The sequence below is a fragment of the Platalea leucorodia genome (assembly GCF_965183815.1).
Source record: "Platalea leucorodia genome assembly, chromosome: 3".
Taxonomy (NCBI): Eukaryota; Metazoa; Chordata; class Aves; order Pelecaniformes; family Threskiornithidae; genus Platalea; species Platalea leucorodia.
Window position 1 is genome coordinate 111,656,824 of NC_138825.1, and position 19,562 is coordinate 111,676,385.

The 19,562-nt window shown below is 45.5% G+C and overlaps 1 protein-coding gene across 6 annotated transcripts in view; it reads left to right on the forward strand.

Moving 5' to 3' along the window:
• Window positions 1-19,157, forward strand: part of HPCAL1 (hippocalcin like 1) — a 67,188-nt gene extending 48,031 nt beyond the window's left edge. For 3 of the 6 annotated variants that reach the window (XM_082306691.1, XM_082306693.1, XM_082306690.1), the window contains 3 exons: window positions 13,460-13,862; window positions 15,023-15,128; window positions 17,984-19,157. In XM_082306691.1, the coding sequence (XP_082162817.1) occupies window positions 13,485-13,862; window positions 15,023-15,128; window positions 17,984-18,081 (582 nt within the window). In that variant the 5' untranslated portion in view covers window positions 13,460-13,484 and the 3' untranslated portion in view covers window positions 18,082-19,157. Of the gene's footprint in view, window positions 1-12,883; window positions 13,077-13,369; window positions 13,863-15,022; window positions 15,129-17,983 lie in introns of those variants that run through there. The other 3 variants (XM_082306694.1, XM_082306692.1, XM_082306695.1) reach the window with 2 other exon arrangements.
• Window positions 19,158-19,562: the final 405 nt, after the last annotated feature.

Below are 19,562 nucleotides of genomic sequence, written 5' to 3' on the forward strand. Positions count from 1 at the left end.
GTTTTATAACAACAGTACATTTACCGAGCGCATTTTGTTGTCCAGTGAACCCAGAACCTGGCAGATAATTGCTATGAGAAATAGTTTTGATTCTTTCAATCCCTTGTAGAACCGGGGAGGAGTTGATAACTTTATCTCTCCCAGTTTTGGACCAGGTGCAGTTTTGATGGCTATCTTGGCAGGTCAAAACCACAGACGTCTGTTCCAAACCAGTAGGTAATTGCTTTGTGCAAAGCCATTCATGAACTAATTTTTTCCTCCAGGAAGGTGAAGTTTGTTTGTTCAAACCCATTTCAAAGCAATGCCATTTCTTTCCAGAGACCATAGCAGAAATGCGTGCACCACTCAGTTCTCTCCGACCTGCCTGTATCTTCATTTTTGTTTTGAGAATATAATTTGGAATATATTTTTTCCACATTGCTTCTTAATCTGTCTAGCCTGATGTTTTCCAAACCTGTGGTTTCCTTCCTACTCTCCCTTATTTTCTCTTATTAAATCTTCCAGCCCATTGAAAATATCCAAGATGTAGATTTAAGCAACTTTGGCACAGCACAGGTTGTCTTCTCTTGGGTTAATAGGCACTGGGTGCTCCAGCACATTAAGGATGGGTTGAAAAATGACAAACAGGCTTCTTCCTGTGGGCTGATGCTCGGGGTGGAGAACAGGGCAGGCGAGAGGTGTGATAACTGAATATATACATTAAAAATGGACAGTTAGATATCTGATGCAGAACTGTACAGAGAAAAGATCTGGATGGTCTGTAAATATGTAATACTGTATTTAGGGCCTGATCCTGTTACATCCAAGCAAAGTTAAATATTCCATCAGTATTCGTTAGGAGCGGAGGTTTTTTGGTCAATGCCGGTTATTTGCTTATCAGTACTGTTGCCCAACCAACAGGTTGTCTTGGCTCCAATGTTCATGGTCTACATGTGGGACCGTGCGAGAGGCAGGAGGGAGGCAAGGGGGGGAAGGTCCAGTGTGGCTGCAGAGGTGGAGAGGGAGGGAAGGAGCTGGGAGGCATGGATGGAGCAGGTTGAGTGTCTCCGTCTGTCAGAATAAAGGGGCTGCTGCAGCCCTATGGGCCACAGGAGAAAGAGCTAGAAGGTAAATGGGGCTGAGAAATAGTGGGATGTTGAGATGGCATTGCAAAGTGTAAATGTAGCTTCTTGATTTTCCTTTTTCAGCAAAGGATGTTCTTGGGTGGGGGGCAAGTCTGGCTCTGCACCTTTGGTGAGGGAGCTGAGAGCCCTGTCCCAGGCTTTCCATAGGCTTTTTTATCTGGATGGTGCCGGTCTCAATGGGACTGTGTGCAGCCCAGCCTTCCCTTTCCCACCAACGTGGTGGGAACTGCAGCGGGGCGGCCGTATCCCGTGGGAGACCCCCAGCAGCCTTCAGCCGGGTCCTAGCCAGATATGACTTTCTTCCAGCGGCAACCCTTTTGGTCTTCAGCAGGACTTGGGAGGAGGGTTATTTAAAGCCCTCGTCCTTTCTGTGGAATATAGGAAGAAGGAAGCGCTTCCTTCCTGTAGATCTCTATCCAAAGCTTTTGTCCTCTTCCTTACAGTCCCACCCTGCTTGGAGTTGCTCCAAAACCCAGCATGCCGGGGCGATGCGCAGTTGTTCAATGGGGTCATCCTCAGCTGCAGCTCGTCTCCTTTTCCAAAACAGAAGGTTTTGGCACCAAAATGCCGAAGAGCGCTGTCCTGGGCTGGGCTGTAGGATATATAAATGCCCATCTGTCCGCCCTGTCCCACCACCCCTCCTGCAATTGGAAATGTTGGTGCTGCAGAGAGGAAATAAGAGGGTCGACCTTCGTTTGGGAGCCCCATTGATGCTTGCTGCTGCATTTGAGTTGTGAAACTTAAGGGAGGTGTCAAGTCTGACAAGTCATGATCTCTGTGGTAGAGGGTCAAGAAGCTAAAAAAAAAAAAAAAAAAAAGTTAACCACAAGGATGTGAGGGCCTGAAATGCTTTTAAGGTACTGCCTACTCTCTTCAGAGCATGTGGGGGAATGTGGGACTATTTCTGATGTGCTTGATGTATCTCAGGAAAGTCCAGCAGCAGGATTGTGCCTGTGTTTGCAGAGGGGAGAGAGAAGAGGCTGAACGGGAGACTCGGCCAGGGCAGAGCATCAGCTGGAGCATCTACCTGGTGCCTCCATGGTCCAGACTACCTTCTGCTGAGCAGATAAAGCTTCACCTTCCTCCAGCAGGAACCTCTTCCCTGATGCCAGTGTGACTCCAAACACCTACATCAGTTTTGGAGCTGACTCCCCTGACCCTGAAGGTGGTGCGTTCGCTGGCCTTCCCTTTTCAACATACGTTCTGCCAACAAAAAGCTGTTAGCAGGCTTCAAGGCGAAGGGAAGCAGCCTTGCTCTTGTGTGCTGAAATATGATGTCTGTAGACCCCGGGAGAAGGCATCACTTCAGAAACTTTCAATTAGTGCACCATCCTCCACCACTGTAGCCCTCCTTTTAAGCACTGCCGCGTCCTTTAAACAGTTTTTTCCTGTTCCTCTCAAGAGGAAAAAATAAATGATAAATTATTGTGTTGACATTACGCAAATGTTGCACTTACGGAAGGGTCTTGTTGACATGGTTTCTCACACAGGATACCTTCTCCTCGTGCAGAAAAGTTGCTGAAAATTTCCAGGAAAATAGATATGTCATCCTTGGGGAAGGGAGATTAAAAACGAATGACAGCCTGGTGGCTAGCGTGGATCTTGGTTTGTGAAAGATGCAGAAATTGGTGAAAGTGTTGGGTTTAGTAGGATTTTCTGTAGCCTTGTTAGAAGTGGAGCTGACTAGTAGTTGCTACCAGGTATAGCTTAAGGTCTCTTCAGAGACCAGAGTAATAAATGAAAAGATTAAAAAGTGGCTGAGGTCAGTATCCTGGCATGGCTGGACCCAGAAGACCTTGTATGTCTATGGCCTGATACATTAAAACCTTACTGATTATGTGCCTTTTTTTTTTTTTTTTTTTTATCTTTGCTGAAACAAAGTTCATGAAGATAGTGCCATCTGAAAAAAAGACCTTAAGGTGGTATCAGGAGTAGGTTTTCTCCCTCGTCCCCTTCTCCCCCCATGAATGTCCACCTTCAACATCGCTGTTGAGAGAAGACACTCATTTCCTGTTTTTCCAGTCGAGACCTTCACCGACGCGGCACCGAGGCGGTGGGAGAGGATGTGCCCCGTGTGTGGTCTCAGGTGGAGGTCAGCTCTTCTCATCCCACGCCTGTTGGGGTACTTCCTGCTCCAAACCCATCGCATCTCCTTCCTGTAACCATACCCAGCTAGGGACAAAAATACACCCATTTGGCCACTACTGGCATCACTTAGAAATAAATATAAAATACAGCATGATTTGATTTTCCATTTACTGTCTTGCCTAGCCTGCTGACAGACTCAGCTCCAGGCAGCCCTCACCCGCAGCACTCAGAAAAGCACATTTGGTGTGGATATTGCTGGGGATGGAGCCCTGTGGTGGAGGTTAATGAAAAAAGTGATGTCTTGAATGCGGATTGCATAGTTTGCTTCCAAGATGATTTGCATGCGAGTGTTGAATGCTGTGCAGAAATGCCAGAGGAAAGGATTTTCAAAGGGCTGTTCTTGGTGGCCCTAAAAATGTCATCGTGTGTCTGGGTCAGGGGGTCTTCAGCTGTCTTCTCTGATATGGAGCACCCCGTTTCTCTTAGACTGTCATATTGCTCTTCTGCATAATTTATAGTGAACGCACTTCAAAGCAAATCATGCTGTCGAGTGTTCAGGATTAATGCAAGTTGCAACTACTTAGCGCGTGGGCTGGGACTGGAGGTGTCCTGCCATGCTACTGCATCAGCCGCTCCTGCCATGGACTCAGGTGCTGCGAGAGTCCAGCAAGTGCAGTCCCTGACAGCTCAGCGAAGGGGTGTTATCCATTTTTGTACTGCTTTTGCAGGAACTAGTCACAAAATAATCCAATGTCTCCTGTTTTCTGGAGAACTTCTCCCATTTTTAATGATGGGAACTTAAGAAGTGAGAGGGGATATTACTTGTATCACTGAGCATCATGCATGGCTGGAGACATGGTCTGTCATATCACCGCTGATCAAGCAAACATGTGCTTCTTGTCTCTGCAATGGGTATGGAAAGTGGCACTTTGTGGTCAGGATCCACCTAACAAGGATGCCAATGCCCTGCTCATCCCTGCGACCATCGCGTCTGGAGTTCACACCACTGAGGTGCTGCCTTGGGCAAACACCCATGTGTACCCTCGCACACGTTGCCCATGGGGATTCACCAGCCCAGGCATTCCTGGGTGTGGGCAGACCTTGCCATCCCAGGAGGACAGCAGGAGTTTGCCCCAGATGGGTGTCTGCATCCCAGCACAGATTTTGCTATAATTCAATACGAGGTGTTTGGCATCGCGTTCTCAAGGCACAAAGGCTTGTGGTTATCCTGATGCAAACCCGAGCACGAGTTCCTGGTGCGATGCTCTTGTCCAAGATGTGTGCTGGGTACATGGCTTTCCTGCATGTGATAGTAGTCTCTGTACTTTTGGCTTCTTGATTTCAAAATTAAATTTAAAAAATCCCTTTGAGGCTGGTACAGTCCCCTGCACCAAGACTTGAGTAATATCCTCAGCTAGCGTAGAGCTTGGGCTGATTCCTGCCAGCAGAAGACTGGGTCTCCTGCTGCCTGAATTGCTGCATCCAGTGGAACCAGGTTCCTTCCTTACTGGCGGGATGCTGTTCTCATGTAGTTATTTCGCAGAGTTTTTATTTCACAGGGTTTTTACACCTCTGCAAGAAAAAAAAAGTTAAACTCTAGGTTGGCTTTTAGATTTTTAACTTCAGCGTTTTTTTCATTCATCAAACAGGAAAATAAAGGTGTGAAACAATTAGAGTACTGTCATTAGTTGTTGCCACTGAAGGGGAAAGAGAACAGTGTTCTGAGAAGAATTTTGGTTTAGTGGAGTGTATTTTTACAAAGTAGTTAACCCATGGCTTTTGTGCTATTTTAAAGTGATGATCTGTATAAAAAAGCTCATTTAGAAAGCTAGATTAATAACATAAATGGATGCATTTATATTAGATTTGAGATTTTGGGAACAAAAACCTGGGTGGTAGTAGAAATAGCTGTGTATTTGGTGGATGAAAATGTTAGTGACAAACAGTCTTTCTTTTTTGGTAGATTTTTTTTTTTTTTCCCTCCCAGTGTTTCAGTATTTTTAATTAAGCATCTAAATAAATATTGGTTGAATTTTTGTTGAAGGTAGCTAGTTGACCTGTCTCCAAAATCACATTTTTCAGCATCGTTTTCCTAAGCATACCTCTGCTAAATAATGCTTTAAAAAATAAAAAAAAAAAGTTTGTCTCCACTGTCTTGAAAACAAACCCAGTTCTCCTCTCTTCCCTGTTTGAAATTAGCTGCCCTGAAATCCCCTTGATTTCTCCAAGCCCCGTATCTCAGCACAGTACCTGCAGCTGGGGAAGGGAAGGATGACAGATCTCCTTTTCTCTTCTCTTCTCTTCTCTTCTCTTCTCTTCTCTTCTCTTCTCTTCTCTTCTCTTCTCTTCTCTTCTCTTCTCTTCTCTTTTCTTTTCTTTTCTTTTCTTTTCTTTTTTTTCTTTTTTTTCTTTTCATTTAGGCATCATTAGCAGGGAGGATGGTCAGCGAGGGCCGATTATCATCTGTCGCTATCTCTTTAGCAAGTGTTATTGTCCCCAAGCTCTCCATCTACTGCACACAAATGGCTGCAGTGCTACGGGGTTTGCTCAGGTGCAGTTGGCTGGCTTTTGATACTGCCATATTTTGGCTAATTCTTCTGAAATTTAGTCCAGCTTCCTTTCTTCTAGGGCTGTAATTATTCTGTAGAGAGGACAGCTATGTAAAAAGTGGGAATACAACCTGTATTTGTCCCTCAAATCAGTACGTATGCATCCCTTAATGCAAGCAAACAAGACTTTAAAGGATTTTCAGTGGCACACTGACTTTTTAAATGTTTTAGGGACTTTATGAAGGTGGCTTTGCACACCAGAAGAGGAAAAGAGACCGATATATTGCGTCTCCACTAGTGTAGCAGGGTGCTCAACATGAGATGCAGCACAGAGTATCTCACCTGGATGGGCAGCGCCTGAGAAGCGTTGCTGCCCCTTCCACTGGCCCCCTGCCCAGAACGGCTGTGTTAAGGACGCTTGCTGGGGAAAGCCAGCAGGGAGAGGGTGGGAAGCTGGATGTGATTTACCTTCATCAATTAAATAAATGCATCATATGAAGCTTCTAACATCCAACGGCAAGACAGCCCAACCATGTTAATTCTGTGGTTTTATTTATATTAAAAATATAATGCCCTGTGCTGATTTTTATCACTTTTTTTCCCCTCTTTGTAAGCTGTGAGGCTACAAAGTTCTCTCTGGTTTCCAGGTTCACATCAGGCACATTTCCCTGTCCTGCAGGCCTGGACTCACAGAGCTTTGTTTAAAATTGTGTATCACAATAGTATCTTCAATGAACATGACGTGGGTTTTTCCTCGTGCAATGCAGCCTTCCCTGAAAAAGACCTTGTATGCTAAGACATTGTGCTGACATGTTTTCCTTGCTCTGTAATATTGTGTAAACAAGCTGTATTTTTTTTTTTTAAGCCTTGCCAACTTTCCACAGTGTCTGAAGACAAAATAGGGCTGGCTGATTCTCCCTTGGTTTTGTTTAAAAAAAAAAAAAAAAAAAAAAGGAAAAGGCAAAGGGAGGAGACAAGGAAAATCCACTCATGATTTTCTTTTCCTGTCTCCAATCACAAGCTGTATTGCTGCCCTATCTGCTCCCAGCCAAATTAACCCAATTTCCTAATTTACTCAAAATATTTCTGTGCTTTTCTTACTTCATTGGGAATATTTGCCCTTTACAGTAATAAGCTCTCCTCCCTGAGCTGGACAGCATGACAGAGAGCTCCCCGAGGAACTGCCACTTTTCTGGTCCCAACACAGGTCTCATTTTTTCCCTCATTAGCAGCAATTCATGAATGTTTGGGGGTGTTTTGTGGTTCTTTTGTTTCTTTGCAGCGAATTTGTAACCGTGCCCTCGATGGCAAACTCTCATCTCCTGGTGACGGAGGTCAGTGTCGGCGTGCGCAGCAGGTACCAGCGTGCCCCAGCTCATTGCAGTGACTGCTGCTATCATCTGCAAATGCCTCTGCACCACATACCGATGATTTGAACGTAAAATGGTTCTCAGGTTAATGCATTGATGCTCGATGTCAGCGACTAATTGATTTCCCCCTGTAAATCATTATATTCCTGTAAATCAGGAATATAATCCCGAGTAAAGTAACTTCAATAGACAGGAGCAATCCAGAGACCTATAAGTGAATTTCTTAGGTTTCAGCCCTTGCAGCTGACTCCCTGAAATGAATGTGCCAGCCTGGAAATATTCCTCTCACATAGCTATTTGCGGGACTGGAGCCTTTGTAATTATATCTTTCTTTGGTGAGCTGGGGGTAGGTGGTTATTTATAATGGGTTTTCATCCCAGACGTGGAATCAGGTTTTCAAGACCACACAGTTCCTGAGTACGTGTTTATGGATAAACTTACAAAGTAAGGTGGCTCGAGGCCTGTTACCAATTCACTGCGCCTTTTGGAAGGACATTCAATGCACATACCTGAACTGTTACTGAGTTTTCTGGAACTGAAAATGTGGGTGATACAGGTGATGGTCCTTCTGCTCACCTACTTTTTTTTAATAAGCTTCTGAAGAGGATTTAACGTGAAAATAAGTTGCAAGTAAGCAATGTTACTTATTTAAATAAAAGCGTGATTAGTCATTGAAAGTGAAAAATTTAAAAAGCCATTTATTTGGTCTGTTCTTCACTTGTCAGGTTTCGTTTTTGTTTCCCCAAAGGCAGCAGAGGAAGGAGCTTCAGCTCCTCTTGACGCCAGCCTTTCGCATCTCAAACCCCGCAGCATTTCTGCAGGGTTTGAATTTTTCGCGGCATTATTGATTGAGGTTTCTCTTTTGTCTCGCTGCTTCTATTATTAACTTTTCAAGAGGTGAAGATACTCCTTGTTGCACTACAGGCTTTATCAAAACGTGTTACTTTTGGCTCTGCACCTACAGCTTGGGAAGACAAAGCACATGCTGTGGTAGCTGGTATGTGAGCTTCAGTGCTGCTTTTGCCACAGGGCAGGAAAGAAGTTCACATGAGTTTACCAGGCAGGACCAGATATCTATAGCAACGTATTTGTATATCCTGTGCCTTCTCTATTGCAATGCTCGTTGCTTAGGATACTGGCATTAAAACATGTAACAAAATCTGCTCTTTGCTCCAGAGTTCATTATCTGTCCCAGGCCCATGTAATTGCACATTTCCCCTCCCAGTTCAGATCAGACCCGTTGACCAGCCCTGGGCAAAGCATGGTCCAGAGGATGTCATTATAATCCCATTTTGCAGCCTATTTGCTACATGATCTTTTCTTATTGCCAGGCATTTGTTGCTAACTGGTGTGCCTGAGAACCCATCTCCCTCTTGCAGTTTGGCCCATGGGAGCTGGAGTCTCCTTAAATACATCTGAGCATTGACTGAGTTGGTGAGCGCTGGTGCTACCACAGACCAAAACATTTTTTCCCGAGGGTGTGTTCCTGAAGTGTGGCAGCACAGATCTTTAGTGACTGAGGCTTTCATTTGGACTACTTGTGTTTTTTCATGTTGGTTTTGTTTGTTTGTTTGTTTGTTTTTAATATAAGGATCATACTTTAAAAAGTACAGGCTCAGAACAAGACACCACAGTTGCTGAATTGCCCCAGGGGAGCAGGGAGCAGGACCTCCTCATGGCTCTCGTCTTCACCTGGCTGTAGGAAAAATAATGAGGCTATTTCACAGAATGGTTGAGCTTGGCAGGGACCTCTTGAAATCATCCAGTCCAACCCCCCTGCTCAAGCAGGGTCAGCTAGAGCAGATTGCCTAGGACCATGTCCAGCTGGGTTTTCAGTATCTCTAAGGATGGAGACTTCACAGTTTCTCTGGGCAATCTATGCCAGTGTTTGACCACCGTCACTGTAAAATTTTGTGTTTCCAAGCAAAGCCTTTCTTAACATGATGCTCACAAGGTCCTTGTGGGCTAAATCCTTTTGTCTCTTCTGCGCCCCAAGGCAGATGGCATCAGTGATGGATCTGACGCTTTAGGTGTTTTAATAAAAAAATCTTCATCCCCTGTGGGAATGGTTCTTGCATTTCAGACCAACTTAGAGCAGTATTTGCTGCCGGGCTTATGCTGTTCATTTGCTTTGAGCTCCTGCAGTCCCAGAGGCACTGTGCTACAGCTTCAGGACCATAACAGATCTCAGACACACTCGTTCTGTTTTATAAGTCAGCACTGCAAGAGAAATAGTGCTAGATTTCCCCCTGCGAAGCAGATAGCTCAGATAGTATAGAGAGTATTTATTCTATTTCTCTGTGCACTGTCTTTCTCTGCTGGAAAGCAGCTCTGTCCCACAGACAGGCATTTCATCAATTTTCCTCTTTTTATTAACACTAAATCAGTATCCGAGGGGGTTTGCACAAGGAAGTGCATTTCTAAGGAGTCGTTCCTCCTTTTGCAGCTGTAACTGATGCACTGAGAGGATCCCATCGGGAGTTCAGTTCAAGGGGATTTTGCCTTCAGAAGGTTTGCAGTGAAAAAGCCAGGTTGGTCTCTGGCTTTCTGGGTTACGTGCTCGGAGAATGCTTCTACCCGCAGTAACCGGTGGTTGACGAAGAGTTCATGTAAAAATAGGATGCACTGAGCTTTGTTACAAGTATTGCAAATACTTAAGTGCGTGGATAGTGACAACCCGTCCATCTATTGGTAAAAACACAGAATTGCTACTTTAGCTGTTTCAGAGTTAGCCACAGTTACTCACCGTAGTGCTGGTGTGCGCACTGGTGTGCATCTTGGCCTCAGTAAAAGACCTTTTTACTCATTGCGAGGCTTTTGCTATGACGTTATTGCTTATTTTTGGCGAGCCTAGAAGGACAGAGGATGTATTCAGGTAGGAGTTCTCTGGCATCTTGGTTTCTAGCCTGGCTGGATGTAGCTTATTGCAGGCAGGCAGCAGCACCGTGTGATTTTAACAAAAAATTTGGTCTGAAAGTGGAACAAAAATGTATCTGCATTCCCCATTTGAGCCTTACGTGACTGAGCATCGCTTTAATGAGCAATGATATACTTGTGAAGTCTACTGGTGGGCAGTTACACTTCTAAGCTTTTCCTTGTCTGATCCCCTCAAGGGCATTCCTGTGCTTATTTTTGTTACTGCCATGATAGTGCCGGATGCTCTGAGGGCTTTCGCTCATCCAGCTAAGCAGGGATGGACCTCGCTGTAACGTGTGTGGCATCGCTTCCCTGGATTTCAGCCTGGCGTGGCGGGAACGGAGGGACAGGCAGGCTGTGTTGGAGTTAGGTCTCTGCTGACTGCCCAGGGCAACGCTGGGTGCAAGGATTTCTCTTCTCCCTTGCCTTCTACGCCCACTGCAGCGAGTGATTTGGCTGGTACAAGCTTGTTTTTTTAAAAAACAAAAAAACCCAACAACAACAAAAAAACCCACAGCCCAAATCACAGGACTGACCTGAGCATCCCAGACCCGCTCCCTGTGATTTCCATTAGCAGCCATCCTCCGAGTGGTCTTGTGGCTAAATCAGCTGCTGAGCCTTTGGAAAGTGATTTGATGAAAGCATTTTATAGCAATCGAATGAAATGTCAGTTGGATGCTAGCAGCAGGGGTTGCTGTCATGATTAATGAGATATTTAGGCATTTCATTTTGGAGGAGCTACCTGCAACACAATTCACACCAAAGCTGGTTTTTTTTTTTTAGATGGGTTTTAATAAATTAATGTTAATATTGGTTATTTAATTATTTGTAACAAAATGGTTACAACAACTGCAGGGTTACATTTGGGTTGAACATATTATGAAGCCTTTCAGAAAGCTCATATGCAAAAAAAGGTTGTGTTCATGCATTGCACATTATTTTTCTGATCTAAAAATATGTAAAAGAGGAGTAAGGGTTGAAATAACCTGTAATTTGTTGAATGCAAAGACTACTTGAATATAAAGCTTTTGAAGCTGATAGTAAATGAGCATCCATCCAAATAACAGGATATCTCTTACTGCTAGTAGAAGTAATGAAATCTAATAAATGAAGTTAACATCTTACCTCTGTTGTCTAGGGGCCTCTATTTTTAAGAGAACAGGAATAATAATGTTATTATAGGAACAGGGAGAAATGGCATTAAACCTTTTCAAACTTCTTTTAACTGCTGGTTGTTGGAAGTTTTACCATGCGTTCCTCAACCCTGTGCATGATTAAAGCTGAGTTTGTTTCTGCTTAAAGTCCAGCTCCTGCATTAAGCGGGCTCTGCTGCTCCTCCTGGCCCCCTCCCAGGGAAGTCTGAGACAGCTGCTAGCGAGGCAGGGACTGCTTTTGGACTGGCCATCATGAAGCCACGAGGATTCCCTGAAGGACAGGACCCAAAGGCACCTCCTTGCCCAAGGACAGAAATGTAGTGTTACAATTTCTGCTCTTAAAAAAAGGACTACGGTCGATCTGTTATTTGCTCCAAGCCACTGTTTTCTACAAATTGACTGCAGCAGAGTAGAATATTGTGTTTTCTGCCTTTGGCGCTGCAAGGATGAATATATGGAGCAGGGGAGACTCATAGATGGAAAGGCAGCGGGAGCAGCTGGGAGACAGTGGTTTAACTGGAGGGCAGCCCAGTGCTCACCTAGGGATAATGCTGGCAGGGACTGGGAGCTGTAGCATCCCTGCACATTGGGAGCAAGCAGAGGTGTGTCAGGGGCCCGGAGAAAACTGCAATAAAATGGACAAAAATAAAGCTTTGGAGCTGAAATATATTGGCAGCTTTTCTAGAAAACAGAAGTGCTAATGATAACACAGTTTTCCGTTAAGCCCGATGCATTGAACTAATGAGCAGCTGGCTGGTTTTTGTCTCTGAGCTTTAAGCCACAGAGCAGGATGTGGATTTTTTACATTGCTGAGGCGACGCAGAGACTAAGTGGAATACAAATAAAACGAGCTTAAATTCAGCTGCTGAAAATCTGTCTGTAGAGCAACTTATTTTTTGCTGACCTTTAACTTTTTTTTTTTTTTTTTTAGGGTCTTATGCATGCCTGGGATTTTTACTCTCTGTGAAGTGCTTAGCCCTGTTATATTTTTCACGGTCTCTACACGCTTTGTTGCTTAGCTCTTGCAGTTTCCGAGTAGCCGCGTGGTGTTGGTCTGTTACTAACCTGCCTTCTGCACTGGCTATGAGCAAGCCTAACGGGGCATAACAGACTGCAGAGAAATGCCATTTAAGCTGGACCAGTCACAGGGGTTTGGATGTGACTTTGCACAAAGCTTGTGAATTAACCTCTTGAGTCTAGGGAAGGAGATAGAGCTCAACCTCTTGCTTGGCAGATTGGTTTGGTATTGCTGGGAAGCCATGAAAGGCTGAAAGGGATAAAGCCAAAAATACATCATGGTATCTTTTTTCCCTGTTTTTTCCTAAGTGCAGATTGACTGTCTTTCATTTTGTTGAAGGAGCTTTCCTGTTGCTGGGCAGTCTCACCCACGCAGTCACCTGCGCATCACGGGCACTGTCAAAGGAGGGGACAAACCCAGCCCCCTCCTGAAATCCTGATAAAATCCTGAGATTGAAATGCCCTTTTGCCCACATTGGGGAATATTGAACTTACTGAATAAGCTTATGTAAAAGTATAAACCCCAATAAACCTGGAAGGAGTTGCTTTGCCAAACATTTTGCTTTAAAAAGCCCTTTTCTCTGCTTGTCTGGGGAGGCAGAGGGTCGTGATCTGCTGGGAAGGATGAAGTCTCTTGTGCCGGTGTTGCTGTCACGGGAGGAGGGAAGAGATGCTCCATAAGCCAAGGGGTTTCAAAGAGCATCTGGACAATGTGAACGTGGCTGGCACGGAGCCACCTGCCCTTCCTGCCCCTCGCTTCGTCCCTGCTTACTTTCACTTTTGAACAGATGGATTGTACTTTTCATCGCCGCTGCTGTCCCTTCCCGCTCGTTCGTCGCAGCAGATCAGCCTGTTGGGGTGGGTCAAAGATTTGGGATCCAGACCTGGGCACCGCAAGCCATATGATAGAGCAGTGGGATTGTAGCAGAGAAATAAAATAGTAAAGATGATTATTTTCCAAATAATAAGGATTGATAATAAGGGTTAATATTTCCAAAATAGTCCCTGCCAAACTGCCTTCCCTTGTCCTTCCGCAGCATACTAGTAATTGAGAGAGCCGAGAGGAGAGGAAAAGAGGCCAGATGAAATGAGATATTTTCCCAGTGATTTATAGCATCCTTTTTCTCCTCTTTCTCCCTTGCATCGGGCAGGGTCTGCATTTCCCGCAGGGCTCTGCCTATGCCTGGCCCCTCTCTGCTGAGTGGGGCCGGACCTCAGGTGGATGCTCTCTCGCTTTGCAGCCGCTGAACCCGGATCCAGAAGAGGATGGGGAAGCAGAACAGCAAGCTGCGCCCCGAGGTGCTCCAGGACCTCCGCGAGAACACTGAGTTCACAGACCATGAGCTGCAGGAGTGGTACAAGGGCTTCCTAAAAGATTGCCCGACGGGCCATTTGACTGTGGAAGAGTTCAAAAAAATATATGCGAATTTTTTCCCCTATGGCGATGCATCGAAGTTTGCGGAGCACGTCTTCCGCACCTTTGACACCAACGGTGACGGGACGATTGACTTTAGGGAATTCATCATCGCCCTGAGCGTCACCTCTCGGGGCAAGCTGGAACAGAAGCTGAAGTGGGCATTTAGTATGTACGACCTGGATGGCAACGGGTACATCAGCCGCGGGGAAATGCTAGAAATAGTGCAGGTGAGGCATTGTCTCTATTTTATATTTTATTCATGTTGCTGTAACCTCTTCACCCTGATACAGTGGGAGCTGGAGATGAGGGATGTGCTGAGCTGGGTCCTTCCTGCCCCAGGGAGGCTCTTGAGCCCGTTGTCCCTAAAAGGACGCTGGGATGAGGTGCAAATAGGAAAGAGCCCAAGAGATGAAGAGGGGGCTGTGCAACTGGCCCGCAGCCAAAACCTTGCAGCTCTCCCTGGGGATTTCTTAGTGGGGTGTTGATGGGATCAAAAAACCCTAAATGCAAATTTTACTGACCAGATTAATCTCAAAATTAATACTTTGAAACTTCAAATCTGAGTCAACATGAGCTCCAAATGAAAGGCCGTAGCATGTCCTCGTCTCCCGAAGGCTGAGGCATGTAGCCCACAGGCTCTCCCAGGGGGGCGTGTGGGGCAGAGCCCCCTGTGCCCCTGCCCCATGTGCCAGCCGGGGCTCGGCCTCGGCAGTGGGCTGCTTGCCATCCGTTCTGCAGCTGAGATGTGTCTCCAGTGCACTGCAAGGGGCACTGGGAGCACGTAATGCACCCAGCCAGTGCCCCGGCATTTGGTCCTCATGGCTGAGCAGGGATAATTTAGGAGGAGGGCTAGGACTGCAGGTGTCCTAAAGAGGTCTCATCTTTATTCACATTCTTGTAAGTCTAAAAATGTGTTTCCTTACCCATCCACAAAGAAAAACAACCCCTATTCCTATATATTCACGTTCACCTGTAATCCATACAACACCACACGCATGCACGTAACTGCGTGTATGTTGAGAGCCAGCTGAAAAGGCAATGGGTTAGCCCAGTTGCAGAAAAGAGAATTACACACCATTGCCTCCTGTATTTTAGCTCAGTCCTGCTCATACATTAATTTAGACCCTGACTTTCAGTTAAACTGACCCAGTGGTGCGGAAGCTTCTTTTCAAGTGCGAATGAGTAGAGGAAAGAAAAATAAAAAAAGCTGCAGTCAGAAATTCCTATTTGTTTTGGTTTATAAAGTCCTGCAGCTGCCTGCCAGGGTCAGCTGCCTTTTTTTATTGCTACACGCTTGAATTCTTTTTCTCAGTCCTGATGCTTCATTGTTTGGATTGTGGTTTTCCTATATCTTTTTTTTTTTTTTTTTTTTCCTTTCAATACCCAGGCAATCTACAAAATGGTTTCATCAGTAATGAAAATGCCGGAAGATGAATCCACTCCCGAGAAGCGAACAGACAAGATCTTCAGACAGATGGACACAAACAACGATGGTAGGACAACACCGGCACCCCTTCATAGGCTCTAGAAATACAGGTTTTCTAACCCAGTGTTGGTCGAAGCAGGTGATGGTATTGGGGGGGGGGGGTGTCAGGTAGAGGGCAGGGGTGTCCCCACCAGTACCTCTGGTCTCTGCCTGGCCTCAGTGAGCATCTCCAGTCCACAAGAAATAGGGTGAATAACTGGGCAGTGGGTGAAAGATTTTTCCTGCTGGGGGGATGAGGGGATGGGAGGGGAGCAGTTCATCCCCAACATTTCATGGGTAAATCCCGTTTGGCAAAGGCTTCTCTGAAACCCCCAAGTCCAACGTCTTTCGATTATTTTCTCTGGGCATAGCACGAACTAGGCACAAGATTTTGCTCCCATTGCCCTTGACAGGGTTGCAGTCCTGGACTTGTGATCAGTAATGCGGGTCGAGGATGTGGTTGGGTACCTAAAAGCAAAATTCCCCTGGGTCCATTATACTTACTTTCTGTGCATGTTTATGGTGTGTGTACGTATATGCATGGTCACACATGGTCCTGCAGTTTACTCTGCTGCAGTGTGCATGTTGGGGGCATGTAACAGCTCCTGAGCCAATTATGGAGCCACTTGATAAATTATCTAACAGCATACCCGTCACAACCCCTCCACCTGAGCTAGCTTGTTTCCTCACCCTCGAAAAACACAGGCAAAATGGGGCAATTTCCTCTGCCCATCGGCCTGCTGACGTGTTTCCTCTCGTCCCAGTCAAGGTGGAGCTTTCCTGGGAATTACCCCAGCAGCCGCCAAGGTGGCAGCTGCCCATGTCAAAATCAGGAGTTGTATCCTACTGATGTGCTCAGTGGGAGCACAGATTTGGTTCTAGTGCTGAGATATGGAGACCTGGAAAAATATGATCTTATGTATAAAAGGTTTTTATTTAAGAGAATTTTATGGCTGCATTTTGGCATCTGGTGCTGCAGCCCCCAGGGCAAATTCCTGGCCTTGCTGAAGTCCTCGAGTATTTTACCTTTGACTTCATCAAAACTAGCACTTCATCCCCTGACTTCACATGTGGAGGGCCCTAAAATGACATGATTAAAGCATTTTTGTTCTGCGGAAAGTAGCGGTGCGTGCAGATGTGCGACAGAGTGGTGGTCACAAAATCTGCTACATACATCCTCCCTCTGTTGCACTTCGTTGCTGAAATAGAGTCATCCTATTCCCAGTTAAATACCAGCCCTGTAAGCCATGCAGTGCCAAGGAATAGCGTGTGCGCAGGGAAGCGCATGTGCTCTTGGTGGCTGGAAATGTTTCTTCTTCCCCATCTGATTGTTGAATGTTGCAAATAGATTTTGATTTGTGCTTTGCTTTTAAGTATTGCAAGGAAAGGGGAAAACTAATAAATGTCCTGATAGTTACGAGTACTCTTTTTCAGGCTGATAAAAACTTAAGAAAACACTTGGTTTGGGAACATTAGCTTAAAAGCCAGAAATTAGGACAGAAGCATGCCACGGTTTTTTGAGCTTCTGTAATTTGTACAAGAGGAAGGTTTGCTCATTCTTCCCTGTTCAGCCTGATTCAGATGCTGGCCACCAAGCTCAGTCCTCTCCCTGTCCCTGTGGCAGGCTGGGAGCATCCCGGGGACAGTGAAAACTGGCACGATGAGCTCGTGCCTCCCTGCCTTCAGGGGCACGTGGCCAAAAGTGGCAGCAGGCGGGTGCCACGTGTAAGATGTTCATGCGTGGGTCCTGGCTGTCTCGAGCGGAGCAGTTTGGGTTGGGTAAGGGTGGCCCTGGGGTGTTGCATGAGGCTGGGGTTAGGTTGGGCTGGGACCATGAAGTAGATGGGACATCACCGGACCTGGTGACAGGGATGCAGCAAATGCTTGTCTCCTCCAGTTCGTAGGGAAAACTATTTCTCGTTTATATTGCTACGGCTTATTTCTGCCATGGTTCAGAGTGCTGAAGCAAGAGAGTATTGGTGATAGCAGGCAAGGTGGAGGCTGCTCACAGGCTCCTGATGGCATTTGTGCAGGGGACTGGTCCGGAGTTTGGGAAAAACCTGCCGGGAGACTGGGTTGCCCCAGGATGAGGTCTGGGAGACCAGATGGGACCTTTCCTCCTTGCCGTGCCATGGCATGCTGTGCCACAGCACTGTTGCAGCCAGGGGATGCTAGGGTGGTCGCTCCTCCAGAGATCACTTTTTCAGACCCACAGACTGTTACGGGGTCCATCCAAGTCAGTGCCTCTGGCCTAAACCAACGGTGTATAAACCAGAAACACTCGGTAGCGATGCATGGCAGTAGGTGGCTCTCCCAAGGCTGGCTTTTCTCACTGCCTTTTGAAACAGGTCCCGTTCCTGTACACCCCACAGGGCAGAGCAAGTAGCTTGTAGGCGCAGGAAAAGCCGTCACTGCTCAGCCCTGCACGTCACAACAAACCCAGAGGGTGCAAAGTAGAGAGCATTTGGGATATTTAGGTTTAAAATGCCATAGTAATATGGGCATAATTTTCAAAGTGTACATGTGTTCAGGTACCATGCCTTGCGTTCATGTGTCATGTAATTTGTATAGTCTGGTTCTGGGTAAAAAGCTGCCAAATGATATTAGAACAGTTGTTTTTATATTTGGTACTGTCTTTTTAAATAAAAAAAATAACAATTATTATGCTAGATTGTTTTGCAGAAGAAAAATGCATCTGGGCTTAAGGGCTTGAGTCGGATTTGGCTGCTGTGCATTGCACTAAATTCCCCTCAATGCCTTTGCGATAGATTAAATATACGTATGTTGCTTCGGTGAGGAGGGGTTTTTTTAAGCTACAGCGACGGTGGCAGCAGCAACTGACTTTTCTTTTATTATTTCCATTTTGTTTTTCCTCCCTTTCAGGTAAGCTGTCGCTGGAAGAGTTCATCAAAGGTGCCAAGAGCGATCCCTCCATTGTGCGGTTGTTACAGTGCGACCCCAGTAGCGCGAGTCAATTCTGATTAAAGCGGACAGTGTGCACAGAGAATCTCGGCTTGTGTCCTTCAAGCTTTGCTCGCAAACGGATGCCTTCTCAACCATTCCTCCACACTTCGCGGATAAGATCCCATTGCCAGATTGTGTGTGTGTGTGTGCGTGTGTCCGAGCGAACCAGCCCTCGCTCCTCTCACTAACACCAGTGCAGCTCTCCTTTGGCAGCTCCGTTTCTGCTTCCCTGTAATGTTACGATTCACTCTACACATTTTAAACGTTAATCGAAAGGTATGTTTACATGCAGCTACAAAAGAGTTCATATCGCTGGTGAGATACCACTTCACTTAGTCTGTAAGAAAGGTGATGTTCTAGTAGTACCCAAGAAGATGCTAGGTAGGACTTTTACCCGACATAGCAGATGGTAGATAATTTATTTTGCTTCAGAAATTACTATGTAAAAAAAAAAATGTGGACTGAATGGAGTAGAAAGTTAAAAAAAAAAAGGAAAAAAGAAAAAAAAAAGCAGCTTTCCTGGGCATGGTTCCAATTTTCTTTTTGAGGAAAATTGCTTGCACTTATCTAATGGTCTTTACTTTCTTTTAATATATATATAAATTATATATATATGGTGAAGTAAAATTTTAAATATTTAGGTCATCTATTTAAGGCATAAAATAGAATTCGAGCTTTGTTTCTTCTAGTCGTCTGTGATTTATTCAAATCTTGGAGATTGTTTTTTTGTGATATTTATGCATTAGCAAATTGCTGTTCCAAAAGAAATGCATGACTAGCAGTTTGTGGATATTTCACTATGTTTAATTCCTGAATGCAAATATTTGTTCATTTTTACTGTCAATCGTTCCAACGTTACTGTATTAACAAAAGACCTGAAAGGAGTTCATCTTCATTTTGTATTTCTCAGTGGAGTCCTACTTTCTGGTGGTTGCTGCGTCAAATGGCTTTTGAGTGCCCCGAGGTGATGTGACTCGCACTGCTGTTCTCGACTTGGCTACACCTCCTCCCTTTTGCTGTCGATAATGTTAATAGTCTTGTGCATTCCAGTGTTATTTAATATCTGCCTAATGCCAAGAAATATTAATTGAAATAAAAGACTACTTTTCTTGTCACTGCCTGTCTTGGTCTAACCCATGCAACAAGTTCCTAGCATCGCGTATTTGGGGGAAGGATGAGGCTGGCTCCCTGCCTGCTGTGTTCCCATCTTGTCTGAAACACATTGCCTTGTAAGTATGTAGGTTTTTTTGGGAGCCCGTTGTTGTGACTGGGTTAACGCAGCAGTGTTAGTGCCTGTGGGTGCCTGTGGGATCCTGCTCTATCCCAGCTGGGTCCTGGGTGAAGGCAATTCCTTGGTGGAGATCACAGGCAGGTGACAGCTCGGTTTCTGCTGGATGTGGAGAGGCTCAAGGTGCCGAAGGGAAAGCTGCCAGCCCCACTGGCCAGGCTGTTGTGACGAAGAATTTAAAACATAAAAGTATCTTGTTCCTGTCAGGTA